Source organism: Vidua chalybeata, chromosome 13 (genome assembly GCF_026979565.1).
Source record: "Vidua chalybeata isolate OUT-0048 chromosome 13, bVidCha1 merged haplotype, whole genome shotgun sequence".
In the NCBI taxonomy this organism is placed as follows: domain Eukaryota; kingdom Metazoa; phylum Chordata; class Aves; order Passeriformes; family Viduidae; genus Vidua; species Vidua chalybeata.
This window is the reverse complement of record NC_071542.1, coordinates 19,521,491-19,536,031: the sequence shown is the minus strand read 5'-3', so window position 1 is coordinate 19,536,031 and position 14,541 is coordinate 19,521,491. Positions and strand designations below refer to the sequence as shown.

General features: G+C 45.7%; 1 protein-coding gene across 3 annotated transcripts in view; it reads right to left on the bottom strand.

Annotated features, from left to right (window-relative positions):
* MAP2K5 (mitogen-activated protein kinase kinase 5) overlaps window positions 1–14,541 on the bottom strand; it is a 153,232-nt gene that overhangs the window by 89,763 nt on the left and 48,928 nt on the right. For all 3 annotated transcript variants that reach the window (XM_053954859.1, XM_053954860.1, XM_053954863.1), the window contains exon 9: window positions 2,245–2,284. In XM_053954859.1, the coding sequence (XP_053810834.1) occupies window positions 2,245–2,284 (40 nt within the window). The remainder of the gene's footprint in view (window positions 1–2,244; window positions 2,285–14,541) is intronic.

The window sequence follows — 14,541 nt, the reverse complement described above, 5'->3', positions numbered from 1 at the left end:
CTCCTGCATTCCCTGCATACCCTGAATCTCCTGAATCTCCTGAATTTCCTGAAACTCCATCATTCCCTGCATGCCCTGAATCCCCCGCATTCCCTCAATCTCCTGCATGCCCTGAATTCCCTGAAACTCCATCATTCCCTGCATTCCCTCAATCTCCTGCATGCCCTGAATTCCCTGAAACTCCTGAATTTCCTGCAGCTCCTGAATTCCCTGAATCTACTGCATGCCCTGAAACTCCTGCATGCCCCGAATTCCCCGAATTCCCTGCTGCCCCTGCATTCCCTCAATCTCCTGCATTCCCTGCATGCCCTGCATTCCCTGCATCTCTTGCTGCCCCTGCATTCCCTCAATCTCCTGCATTCCCTGCATTCCCTGAATTCCCTGCATTCCCTGCACCCCCTGCAGCTCCTGCTCCTCTCCAGGCAGGGTCTGAGGGCACCTCCAGCCCCAGCCCTGGTGGAGCTTGGAAAAGCCAATTTGAGGAAGCAGTGGAGCTTTTTTTAGATCAATTCTGGAAGTTTTAATTAAAATTTAATTCTAATAAATAAATAAATAAATAAATAATAATTTATAATCACAAAAATGTAATAAATGCTTAATAAAATATTATATATTGATTATGTAATTATTTTGATATTCTATGATTAGATATAATTATAAATTCTGTATTATTATAGTATTTAATTATATAATATAGATCATAATATATAATTAATATATGTGATATATAATTAATATATGTGATATATAATTATATATTATATATAATATAATATAGATATTATATATATGTTATATAATATATAATTAATGTATATCATATATATGTAATATATTATATGTAATATAACATTATATATTAATTATATGATGACAATAACGATATAATATATAATTAATATATAACAATATATATATAAAAAATTAAAATAAATAACAGAAGATAACATAACATAACAACATAGCAATCTTTATTTATTATAATAAAATATTGTCAAAATATTATTAATTATAAATCATTAACATAATGTATTATAATGATATCATAAATAATATTTATTCTATTTTCTGTCCTTTTGTCCTATGAGAATGCAGAGAATTCCTGTCCAACCATTCCTGACAGGTCTGCAAAGTTTGGATACCACTCAAAAGGATTCCCCACGTGACATTTCCCAGACCTTTTCCAAGTTTCTCTAATTAGGGTTTTTTTTTGGATTTTATTTCTGTGTTTTCCACAGGTTTCAAGTCCAGCACGAAGAATTCACAGGAAAATCAATTTTTTTTTCCTCAGGAAAAGCCCAAACTTGGGCAAAATCGCCCTAAAATTATTTAAAATTTTCATGAATTTTCATAAATTTTACACTGCTGGAAGCACGCCTGAGCCCAAAGCTGAAAATGTTGCCCAATAAACAGAAATATTTCATTTAAATCCTGTAAAACCTTTTATTTTTAAATTTCATTTCAATCCTGCTTTAAGCTCTCAGCTTCCACCATTCCTCCTCTCCCACTGCCTCAGTTTATCTCAATTATCCCAAAATTTAAGGATCAGAGGTTGGGAAAAAGAAATAAAAAACCATTTAATTTCCCAGATATTTTACCAATTATTCCATAAGCTGTATTTTAAATTTTTCCTTTTTTTAGATCACCAGCTATTAACTGGAATTGCTTGAACGCAACAATTTGTTTTTCCAAATCTCCACTGACAAAATGGCCAAGATAAAAAAACATTGAAAAATTACAGTTTTTTGCCTTATTTTTGTGCAGATGAACTAATAATAATTAATATAATTATTAATTACTATAATATATAATTAGTAATTCCATTAATAATTTCATTTACCAGCGTAATTTAATTCACAAATGGCACCCAAGAGCTCCCATGCTGTTGCTATTATTTTATCCCAGTTTTAAGTGAATTTCAGAGAAAATTGGGATTTTTTCTGACCACAAAATTCTACAAATTCCAGGTTTAATCAAGGAGCCCAACTGCCCTTGGAAACATCCACGGAAATATCAAAATGTGGGATTTTCAGGCAATTCCCTGGGGGAAAATCCTGAATTTTGGGAATCTGAGCTCATTGGGAATGACTCAATTTACAGTAAATAAATAAATTAATTTTCCTGTAAATAAATTAATTAATGCAATAAATGAAATTTACACCTAAAAATCAGAGGGAAGGGAAGCAAAGCAAGGGCAGGGAAAAAAATGGGAAAAAAAAAAATAAAATATCTGGATTTTCTTACCTTCACTGCCAGGATTTTTCCACTCCGGACATGGTGAGCCCTGGGTGAGGAAAAAAAATTCAGGAATTTGAGATTATATATAACATAAATACACTCATTTCACAGAAAAATGGATTTTACCTCATGGATTTTATGTAAATTCAATTTTATCCAGCATTTCTAAAGGAAAACAAGGGATCAAAGATATATTTACAAGGGAACCTTTTGTCAGGGTTTGTATCTTTATTTTTTGATATAAAAAGCACACATTGAAGGCTTTGATACAGCAGAAAAATAAATTATAAATGTGAATTTATAATAGAATATATTATTATATAATTTATTTAGAATTATTATAAATTAATATAATGAATAATTATAATAATCATAAATAAATATAATTAATTTATTATTATAATTTTTTATAATTATTATATAATTTATAATATAATTATAACACAGCATCATTTAAAATTAAGTCCAACCTTAAATCTTTTGAGTCCAACCTTGAATTTATCCATTTCCCCCTTTTCTTTCAATGGAATTAATTAAGGTCATCACCATTATTCAGAATTTTCATGGAAAATCAGGATTATCTCAGGATTATCTCAGTCCCATGGGTATTTCCAGAGACAAGCAGCTTCACCAAATAAATGGAATTAAAACAGATTATGGGCCAACTCCTTCTCAGAACTGAAGGACCCACAGAAAATTCAATTTCTGCATTTATTTGATGATCAGAGGGTGCTTATAAAGACAGAAAGGATTATTGCTGATTTAATAAGAATTTTCCAGGGTATTTCAACAGCAATTTTTCTTAATTTCTGAGGAGAAACACCCATCATTGGCTATTTAACAATGACTTGAATAGTCCTAACCATGAAAACATGAGAAAATAAAGGAAGTAAAATAAAAAAAAAAAAAACCCCACACCAACCTCGAAATCCAAAGTAATTTTGCATAAAAACAAAACCATTAAAGGTTTTCCTCTTCACTGGTTTTACTGCCCCACTCTGATTTATGGCAGACGTGGCACTAACTTTAAAGAATTCCAATATTTTACCTCTCTGTACCTCCAGCAATTATTACTGAAGAAGAAAAGCTTTAATAGTTGTTTTTTTTTTTTTTTTTTTTTTTTTTTGTGTGTGTAAAATCAACCTCAGACAGGGCAAAAATGTCATTTAATCTTATTTATAACCCTAATTTCTGGTAATGGCTTGGAAATTCCTAAAAACTCCACCTTAATTTAATAACTCCTGGATGAGCATTCATGCAATGGAGTGGCACCAGATTTGAGGGGAGAAAAACCAGAGTTTAACAAGGCAGAGGGGAAAAAAATCAGTGTAAAAAATGAGATTATCCATGGGAACTTTCATAGAACAGGAGCTGAACCCATGAATCCACAAATCCACAAATCCATCAGCTCTGGGGATTGACCATCACTGGGAAAACATCCTGGATTTAAGATGATTTCCCAGATTTTAGGGGAGAAAAAAACAAAAAAAGAGTTTAGTAAGGCAGAGGGGAAAAAAAATCAGTGTAAAAAGTGAGATTATCCATGGGAACTTTGACAGAACAGGGGGTGAATCCATGAATCCACAAATCCACAAATCTATGAGCTCTGGGGATCAACCAACACTGGGAAAACATCCTGGATTTAAGATGATTTCCCAGATTTTAGGGGAGAGAAAAAAAAAATAGTTTAGTAAGGCAGAGGGGAAAAAAAAATCAGTGTAAAAATGAGATTATCCATGGGAACTATCATAGAACAGGGGGTGAATCCATGAATCCACAAATCCATGAGCTCTGGGGATTGACCATCAGTGTGAAAACATCCTGGATTTAAGATGATTTCCCAGATTTTAGGGGAGAAAAAAACCAAAAAAAGTTCAGTAAGGCAGAGGGGAAAAAAATCAGTGTAAAAAGTGAGATTATCCATGGGAACTTTGATAGAACTGGAGCTGAACCCACAAATCCATGAGCTCTGGGGATCAACCAACACTGGGAAAACATCCTGGATTTAAGATGATTTCCCAGATTTTAGGGGAGAAAAAAACAAAAAAATAGTTTAGTAAGGCAGAGGGGAAAAAATCAGTGTAAAAATTGAGATTATCCATGGGAACTTTCATAGAACAGGAGCTGAACCCATGAATCCACAAATCCACAAATCCATGAGCTCTGGGGATCAACCAACGCTGGGAAAACATCCTGGATTTAAGATGATTTCCCAGATTTTAGGGAAGAAAACCCAGAGTTTAACAAGGCAGAGGGGAAAAAATCAGTGTAAAAATGAGATTATCCATGGGAACTTTCATAGAACAGGGGGTGAATCCATGAATCTACAAATCCACAAATCCATGAGCTCTGGGGATCGACCATCACTGGGAAAACATCCTGGATTTAAGATGATTTCCCAGATTTTAGGGGAGAAAAACCAGAGTTTAACAAGGCAGAGGGGAAAAAAATCAGTGTAAAAATGAGATTATCCATGGGAACTTTGACAGACCCATGAATCCAACAGTGGGGAAACATCCTGGGTTTGGGATGAGCAGGAACAAGGGATGGAGAGGCTGGGAAGGGATGCTCCACATCTGCTGGGTTAATTGGGACCACTCTGGACAGCTTAATGAGCTGCTCAGGAAAGCTGATCCTTTTTCCATGGGAGAGATCTCCCATTTCAGAGCAAATGGAAGGGCAGAGTTGATGATTTAATTATGACGCACGCTAATTCATCCGTGGAAGGCCGGGCTCGGGTTCCAGCACGGGGCAGGTACCTGGTTTGGTTTTCAGAGCACTGACAGCACCAATTGAACATTTAATTATGGCTGGGAGCTGGATCACAAAGGAGCAGGAGCCTGGGCTGGGCCTGGGGGATGCCAGGAGGGCAGGAATTTGTTTACTCCAGGCTGATCCAGCATCTCAGTTGTCCTGCACAATAACTGTAAAGTGATTAATGGAGCTGGAACGGGAGCTTTGGTTACACCAAAAGACAACCCTACACCTCTCTGGTGTTTTAATTAACAGCCAACGCTTCAAATTAGGCTGGAGCTGCTGCAGTAATTACCCCTTCCGAGGGAAAAAGGGATTTTCTGGGGTGTTCTGTGGGGCTGGAAGGTGGAATTGGTCGTTCTGGTTGCAGTCAGCACTGCAAAATCCCGAATTTAACGCCTCTATGCAGGTTCTGAGGGATGAACCACAAAAATCCTGCAGGACAATGTGCACAGCATGAGGAAAGCCAGACTTTTAGTCAATCCCTGGATGTCTATGAGGGGATTAAACCCAAATTCCCACCCAAAGTCTCATCTCCAGGGTCATCTCCCAGATTTTGGTGCCACCTCTGGAAGTGAAGCAGCCAAACCCAACATTGTAGAGAACCAGGCAGAGAAAAAGCAGCAAAACCCCAAAGGTTCCTTCAGCAACTGGGCACATCTCAGGGAAACTCACTTAAAATCTTCCAGGATGGCAGGAAAACTAAAAACCAGCTAAAACCAGCTGCTCCACTCCTAAAAAACCCTAAAGCCAGGGATGGGTTTGAGCAGTGCCCTGCAGGGGATGCTCAACACCGAGCTGGGTTTTGGGGGATCTCCCCCACCAAGCAGAGAATCCTGGAACAGTTTGGGTGGGAAGGGACCCTAAAATCCCATCCCATTCCACCCTTTCCACGGGCAGGGACAATCCCCACAGTGCCAGGGATCATCTCCCGGTGGGAAGCTCTGCCAGCTTTGACACCAGCCCACGCTGTCCAAGGAAATCACAGAGACTCCAACACTGCCTGCCTGGAAAATTCCCACTGGGGAACAGCAACGTCCATCTCTCCCTCCACATTCCCACCAGAACTCACCATTCCAAGCCCCTGCACCCACCCCAACAGCTCCTGGGCAAGGCTGGCACCGCTTTGTCAATTATTTCACTTTCCTTGGCTATAAAAACCCCATCCCCAGAGATCTGAAGCCCTGAAGGGCCCCACACGAGCCAAGTCCTTCAGCAGAGCTTTGTCTCCTCCACTCTCGTCCCTCAGGGGTGGTGTGGCCAAAATCTGGGTTATTTTTGGGGGATAAATAAGAGAGATGGTGCGGGAGCAAGCACTGTGCTTGAGCACAGCCCTCCAGCTAAGCCAAACTCGTGATGGAGTGCAGAGAGAGCATCCCTGGTGTCCCAGAAAATCAAAATCAATACCAGGGAAAACTGGAATGGGGCTCTGGGGGATCTGCCAGCTCCTCAGCATCTCCCCCCAACCCCTGACAGGAATTGTGGCTGTACAGGAAAGCAAATTAAAAACTGGGAGCGTCAGAAGCAGCTGGTTTGTGTTCCAAGGAAAAAAGGGGAACTTTTCAAATGAAATCCACATTAGCTGATCCGTTCTTCCCAGGTACAGAAAACCAAGGAGGAATGTCAGTGCCCTGGGCTCCTCGTGGAATAAACCACTGCACATCCTAACATTTAATGCTGAAAACTTCACACACTGAGTATGATGAATTTCTACTCAACACAGAAGGAAAACAAACCCAACCTGAGAGAAAATACAGCAGATTCTTAATAAAGAGCTAATAAATTCCTAATAAATAGCTTAGATGGCAAACAAAACACTCCTCTCTCTTTCAGTTTGCTCCAACTAGCAATTTTCTCTTTTCTCTGTGAGGAATTTTACCTAAAGCCCAGAGGGAGCTGCAGGATGCTGTGGTTGTGGGATAATTCCTTCCAGGGCAAGCAAAGAACCAACTACACGTTGCAACCTGCAGGCAGCTCAAGGGAAACACCAATTTTCTTTTTTTTTTTTTTTTCCCCTGATTTTTTAATTGCAAACCCCTTGCCCACGTGTGAGTGGCACAACAATGGTCACACCACAAGCAGGGGCTGAGCTTTCTCCAGCAGCTTTTCCCATCAAACACAGCAACTTCTCACTACAAACTGACTTTAGTCTTATGTTAAATCTCAAAATAAATGCAATCTCTACCTAGGAGCCAAAATTCATTTAGTTTGCCGTGACAAGAACGGCACTGCAGGAGCCTGGAGCAGCACTCTGGCTGCTTCCTCTGGCCACCAGCACAAACCCCTCTCTTCTCCCCCACAATACCCAGGGAAACAATTTCTAATCAATAAAGATATTCCTCGGCAAGCCTGGAGGATTCAAGGGGAGAGCCGTGACCTGTCTGCTCTGCCAATGAGTCAGTCAGAAATGTCACCAGCATCAGCAAATATGACACGGTGATGAAGTGCCAGGGAGGCAGCAGTGATGGGATGCAAGGCTCCCCTGCAGCCAGGGACACCTCAGGCTGCAGCCACAGGACACAGGGAATGGCTTCCCACGCCTCTGGCAGGCACATCCTTCTCCTCTCAGGATTTTTTCATAGAGGAGCACAGAGAAAGAGAAAACAATTTCTATTCCTGCTCCTTGTTTTTCCCATGTGGAATGTGTTTGGAGAATTGTTTCCCTGGGGTGATTGCTTGGTTGGGTTCTGGTGAGGATTGTTTGGGGCTGGTGGCCAATCCAACCCAATCCAACCCAATCCAACCCAATCCAATCCAACCCAATCCAATCCAACCCAATCCAATCCATCCAACCCAATCCAATCCAATCCAACCCAATCCAACCCAACCCAATCCAATCCAACCCAATCCAATCCAACCCAATCCAACCCAATCCAATCCAACCCAATCCAATCCAACCCAACCCAATCCAATCCAATCCAACCCACCTGTGGCTGGGCTCTCAGAGAGGGGCACCAGTTGTGGGTTAGTTAGATTTGGCAGTTAAAAAAACATAGGTTTGTAGTTTTAGTATCTCCTTTAAATAGTAAATTAATGTGTTATAGCATAGTTCTAATACAGAAATCATTCAGCCTCCTGAGCTGGAGTCACACATCAGCATTTCTCCCCACTTGTTCACCTGCATTTACAATAAGTTCCCATATTAAATCATGGCAGTTCCTGTGGCAGGCACATCCTTCTCCCTCTCAGGATTTTTTCATAGAGGAGCACAGAGAGAAAGAAAGAGAAAACAATTTCCATTCCTGCTCCTTGTTTTTCCCATGTGGAATGTGCTGGAGAATTGTTTCCCTGGGGTGATTGCTTGGTTGGGTTCTGGTGAGGATTGTTTGGGGCTGGTGGCCAATCCAAACCAATCCAATCCAACCCAACCCAACCCAATCCAACCCAACCCAATCCAATCCAACCCAATCCAACCCAATCCAATCCAACCCAATCCAATCCAATCCAACCCAATCCAATCCAACCCAACCCAATCCAATCCAACCCAATCCAATCCAATCCAGCCCACCTGTGGCTGGGCTCTCAGAGAGGGGCACCAGTTGTGGGTTAGTTAGATTTGGCAGTTAAAAAAACATAGGTTTGTAGTTTTAGTATCTCCTTTAAATAGTATATTAATGTATTCCAGCATAGTTCTAATACAGAAATCATTCAGCCTCCTGAGCTGGAGTCACACATCAGCATTTCTCCCCACTTGTTCACCTGCATTTACAATAAGTTCCCATATTAAGTCATGGCAGTTCCCATATTAAATCATGGCAGTTCCTGTGGCAGGCACATCCTTCTCCCTCTCAGGATTTTTTCATAGAGGAGCACAGAGAAAGAGAAAACAATTTCCATTCCTGCTCCTTGTTTTTCCCATGTGGAATGTGCTTGGAGAATTGTTTCCCTGGGGTGATTGCTTGGTTGGGTTCTGGTGAGGATTGTTTGGGGCTGGTGGCCAATCCAATCCAATCCAATCCAATCCAATCCAATCCAATCCAACCCAATCCAATCCAACCCAATCCAATCCAATCCAACCCAATCCAATCCAACCCAACCCAATCCAACCCAACCCAATCCAATCCAACCCACCTGTGGCTGGGCTCTCAGAGAGGGGCACCAGTTGTGAGTGAGTTAGAGATGGGAGTTAGAAAAGTAGGTTTGTAGTGTTGGTATCTCCTTTAAATAGTAAATTAATGTGTTCTAGCATAGTTCTAATACAGAAATCATTCAGCCTCCTGAGCTGGAGTCACACATCAGCATTTCTCCCCACTTGTTCACCTGCATGCCACAGGGATGGCACAGTGGGGAGAAATCCCCCCCAGGATGGAGATCCCTGCCTCTCCCACGCCCTGTCCCAGAGCTGCAGCACTGCAGCTCCTCCTTTCTTGCCACCTGAAAACTTCCCAGGCTGTTGTTTTGATTTTTAAAAGCGTTAAGTTTCTTTTTATAGTTTTCTTGAAAGTTTTAAAAGTTTTTTTAAACTTTTTGATAATGTTTATATATTTGAGAGTCAGAGTTCCCACACAATTTCATGTATAAATAGAATAGTTTAAATATTTCTCTGTGAGTAGAGAGAAGTAATTAATTGATCTTTAAACCAGTGTAGTTGGAGAAGTGGTAATTCCATCCTCCAATTCTCGGTCACCTTTAGAATTCTACAAATACCAGATGTTTGAATAAAACTGAGTCTTTTTCTCTTTTAAACTCACCAAGCTTCTGTGTACTCATTTCGTGTCCAGTAACAACAGCAGGCCACAGAGCAAAACCAGAAGTGAATATTTTGGTTCCTCTCTCTGCCTTGTTGGGACGAAACCATCACCCACGTTTGTTACAAAGAGCAAAAAGCCCTCAAAAGAGCCCTCAAAAAGGCTGGGAAATCTTGTCCCATTTCCCCAGGGCTCGCTCTCAGCACCAGGAGCTGCAGTGGAAGCTCCCTGGGGCCATGGCACAGGGTTTTCCAAGCAGCAACAAAACCTTGAAGCTTCTCACGTGAGCTCAGAAGTGCCCAGGAGAAGCTGAGCCTGCAGCAAGCAGCACCTCCAGACCTGAGGGCACAGGAGGAGCCAAACTGGACATTTATGAGAGAAAACCAAGAGCAAAAAAAAAAAAAAAAAAAAATCTGTGCCAGAGTCAGGCAAAAGGAACTCAGCCCCAGCCACCAGCTGCAAGCCCCACTCAGCAAACCACCCATTTTTTTCCCCTTTTGCTCATTTTTTGCTCATTTTTCCCCCCTTTTTTTTTTTGCCTGGTGCTGCCCCTGCCTGTGCTGCTGGTGGCCAGGCTGTGGCAGGGCAGTGACAGCAGTGTCACGTACTCCCAGGCCATCTAAAGAAAGGAATTCAAATTGCTCCTAGGAAATAAGCACTTTGCCAGTTGCTGCCTCCTGCAATAGCAAACACATTAGCCTGACTCTGTGGCTGTTAAATCAGGGAAGCCAAAGTGCACAGCAGTTGGAAAAAAGGAGCTTTTATGGGGCTGTGCTGGTTCACAGCACAACCTCCCCTCCTGAAACGCCACCGCAGATGCTCGAGTGCTGATTGCAAAATGATTTGCTGGGGAAGTGGCAAACAAACAGCAAATAGCAGAGTCTGAATGCCCAAACTTGGGAAAAGGGGTTTAGCTGGCAGCAAATAGCAGAGTCTGAATGCTCAAACTTGGGAAAAGGGGTTTAGCTGGCAGCAAATAGCAGAGTCTGAATGCTCAAACTTGGGAAAAGGGGCTCGGCTGGCAGCAAATAGCAGAGTCTGAATGCTCAAACTTGGGAAAAGGGGTTTAGCTGGCAGCAAATAACAGAGTCTGAATGCTCAAACTTGGGAAAAGGGGTTTAGCTGGCAGCAAATAGCAGAATCTGAATGCTCAAACTTGGGAAAAGGGGCTCGGCTGGCAGCAAATAGCAGAGTCTGAATGCCCAAACTTGGGAAAAGGGGTTTAGCTGGCAGCAAATAGCAGAGTCTGAATGCTCAAACTTGGGAAAAGGGGCTCGGCTGGCAGCAAATAGCAGAGTCTGAATGCCCAAACTTGGGAAAAGGGGCTCGGCTGGCAGCAAATAGCAGAGTCTGAATGCCCAAACTTGGGAAAAGGGGCTCGGCTGGCAGCAGGGGCTGCAGGCAGGAGAGGCTGAGCAGCAATGTCCCACTTAACCCAGCTCAGGGCTGGGAGCCGAGCACAGGGAGGGGAAATCCCGGAGCTCCGTGCTGGGAGCTGCTCCTCTTCCCACCTGGGAGCACGCAGCGACCCCTCCTGCAGCCGAAGGGCCGGGGCCAGCCAGGGAAACGGGAGCTGTGCCCGCCCCGCCGCGCGCGGAACCCGCTCCTGAGGGGCACCTGCGGGGACAGGAGCCAGGGCCGAGCGAGGGGCCACGGGCACCCACAGCAGGACACCAGAACCAGTGCCACCTGTGCCACCAGTGCCACCAGTGCCACGGGCACCCACAGCAGGACACCAGAACCAGTGCCACCTGTGCCACCAGTGCCACCGGCACCCACAGCAGGACACCAGAACCAGTGCCACCAGTGCCACCAGTGCCACCGGCACCCACAGCAGGACACCAGAACCAGTGCCACCAGTGCCACCAGTGCCACCAGTGCCACCAGTGCCACGGGCACCCACAGCAGGACACCAGAACCAGTGCCACCAGTGCCACCTGTGCCACCAGTGCCACGGGCACCCACAGCAGGACACCGGTGCCACCTGTGCCACCAGTGCCACGGGCACCCACAGCAGGACACCAGAACCAGTGCCACCTGTGCCACCAGTGCCACGGGCACCCACAGCAGGACACCAGAACCAGTGCCACCAGTGCCACCAGTGCCACCGGCACCCACAGCAGGACACCAGAACCAGTGCCACCAGTGCCACGGGCACCCACAGCAGGACACCGGTGCCACCTGTGCCACCAGTGCCACGGGCACCCACAGCAGGACACCCACCAGTGCCACCTGTGCCATGGGCACCCACAGCAGGACACCAGAACCAGTGCCACCAGTGCCACCAGTGCCACTGGCACCCACAGCAGGACACCCACCAGTGCCACCAGTGCCACCAGTGCCACCGGCACCCACAGCAGGACACCAGAACCAGTGCCACCAGTGCCACCAGTGCCACGGGCACCCACAGCAGGACACCCACCAGTGCCACCAGTGCCACGGGCACCCACAGCAGGACACCAGAACCAGTGCCACCAGTGCCACCAGTGCCACCAGCACCCACAGCAACTCACCAGTGCCACCAGTGCCACCAGCACCCACAGCAGGACACCAGAACCAGTGCCACCAGTGCCACCAGTGCCACCGGCACCCACAGCAACTCACCAGTGCCACCAGTGCCACCTGTGCCACCAACACCCACAGCAGGACACCAGTGCCACCAGTGCCACCAGTGCCACCAGCACCCACAGCAGGACACCAGTGCCACCAGTGCCACGGGCACCCACAGCAGGACACCAGAACCAGTGCCACCAGTGCCACAGGCACCCACAGCAGGACACTGGTGCCACCTGTGCCACCAGTGCCCCTGGCACCCACAGCAGGACACCAGAACCAGTGCCACCTGTGCCACCAGTGCCACCGGCACCCACAGCAGGACACCAGAACCAGTGCCACCAGTGCCACGGGCACCCACAGCAGGACACCCACCAGTGCCACCTGTGCCACCAGTGCCACGGGCACCCACAGCAGGACACCCACCAGTGCCACCAGTGCCACCAGTGCCACCAGTGCCACCAGCACCCACAGCAGGACACCCACACCAAGTCACCCAGTGCCACCAGTGCCACCAGTGCCCACAGCAGGCCACCCACACCAGGTCACCCAGTGCCACCAGCACCCACAGCAGGCCACCCAGTGCCACCAGTGCCACCCAGAGCAGCCCCAGGCACAGGGATGGCTTCACCTGCTGGAGTTAAACTGGTGCAAGGAGAAGAGGCAGTGGAGCAGCCCTGAGCTCTGACTGACGTGGGTCATCCCACGTGGCACAAAGCCCGGAGTGAACCCAGCACAGCTTTAGGACAGAAACAGGGAGCAGGGGAGTGCGAGCCAAACCCTGCAGCACCTCGTCTGGTGGCAGAACTGAGGTGCCATCGTGAGGGGCTGTTCCCCTGGAGAAGGGAAGGATCAGGGAGAGCTCAGAGCCCTTCCCAACACCTGAAGGGGCTCCAGGAGAGCTGGAGAGGGGCTGGGGACAAGGGATGGAGGGACAGGACACAGGGAATGGCTCCCACTGCCAGAGGGCAGGGAGGGATGGGATATTGGGAAGGAATTCCAGGCCCTGGGCTCTCACCCCAGCTCACTCACTGCTAGCAAGCACAAACTCCCATTTTCCACTCGCTCCATCTTCCCAGCTATGGACATCCACCACAAACAAAACAACTTTAATTTAAGAATCATCCAGTTTCTAATTAAACAGCCATAGGCAGCTGGCTGGATACATTTTAATCAGTTTCAATAACGTATTGATTGGATACTGAAGCTTAAAAATTAAAAGTAAAAAGATGACCGGGGAATTGTCCCATCTCAGCCCAACAGTAGAACCCTCTGTAAATAACTCCTCTTTTAACCATCAGCTAAATGAACACTTCAATACTGCACTACAAAGTCTTCTGCAAAATTACTTTAACTAACAAGCAGAAATTTATCAGCTTCAGCCAAAATCAATGCTGAAATCAATTTGAACACTGGTTGTGTCTAAAGGGGCTCATTGGCAATTTAGGGAAATTACACCATGTAAATGCCTGTGCTTTAATTGAACAGTTTCATCAACTAGGCTGTGATTGCTGTCCATTCATTTATTTACTTTCACTGCAGCTCCCATTCTGCAGAGGAATGGCTTTTGTCAGGCTCCAAGGAGGTACTTTATCTTCATTTTATGCACTTTTGTGCAGAAGAGATTTTATGGGGCGGCCGAGCGCCCGCCGGGGTCACAGGCAGAGAGTGACCAGCAAGCACTGGTCAGTCCTTAAACCCCACTGGAATCAGACAAAACCCACTGGGAATCAGACAAAATCCTAACTCAGCCAGGCACTGCTCCAACACCTTCAGTGGGACTGAAAAGAAAAGCAAACGAGGGAAGCAGAAAACGAATGCACAGGAAAGGAGATCAAGGGAAACGCCTGCACAGGAATTAAGGGAGATGCAACCTGGAGACCTCCAAGGGTCAAAGACGTGTCTTGATGCCAAACAAGTCACTGAACCCGCCTGTGGTCCCTCCCTGAGCACCAGGATGGGACAAGAACCGTGGGGGAAAAGGTCGGGAGAACCTTCCCTGGGAGTCACCCACCAGTGAAGCTGGGTCAGCCCCCCAGGCTGGGAATCTGCAGCTCCACTCCTGCTTCTGGCACTGCTGGGCTGCCTTGGGAAGTGATTCCATCTCTGCCTCCATCCACCCTCTGCCACAGGGCCAAAATAATCTGTGAGTTAAAGTGTTTCAAAAAGAGGTGAATGACAGTTCTTGCGTTACACCTGTGCTGGAGAAGAGAAGGGTCCAGGGAGACCTTGGAGAACCTTCCGGGACCTAAAGGGGCTCCAGGAGAGCTGGAGAGGGACTGGGGACAAGGCAGGGAGGGACAGGACA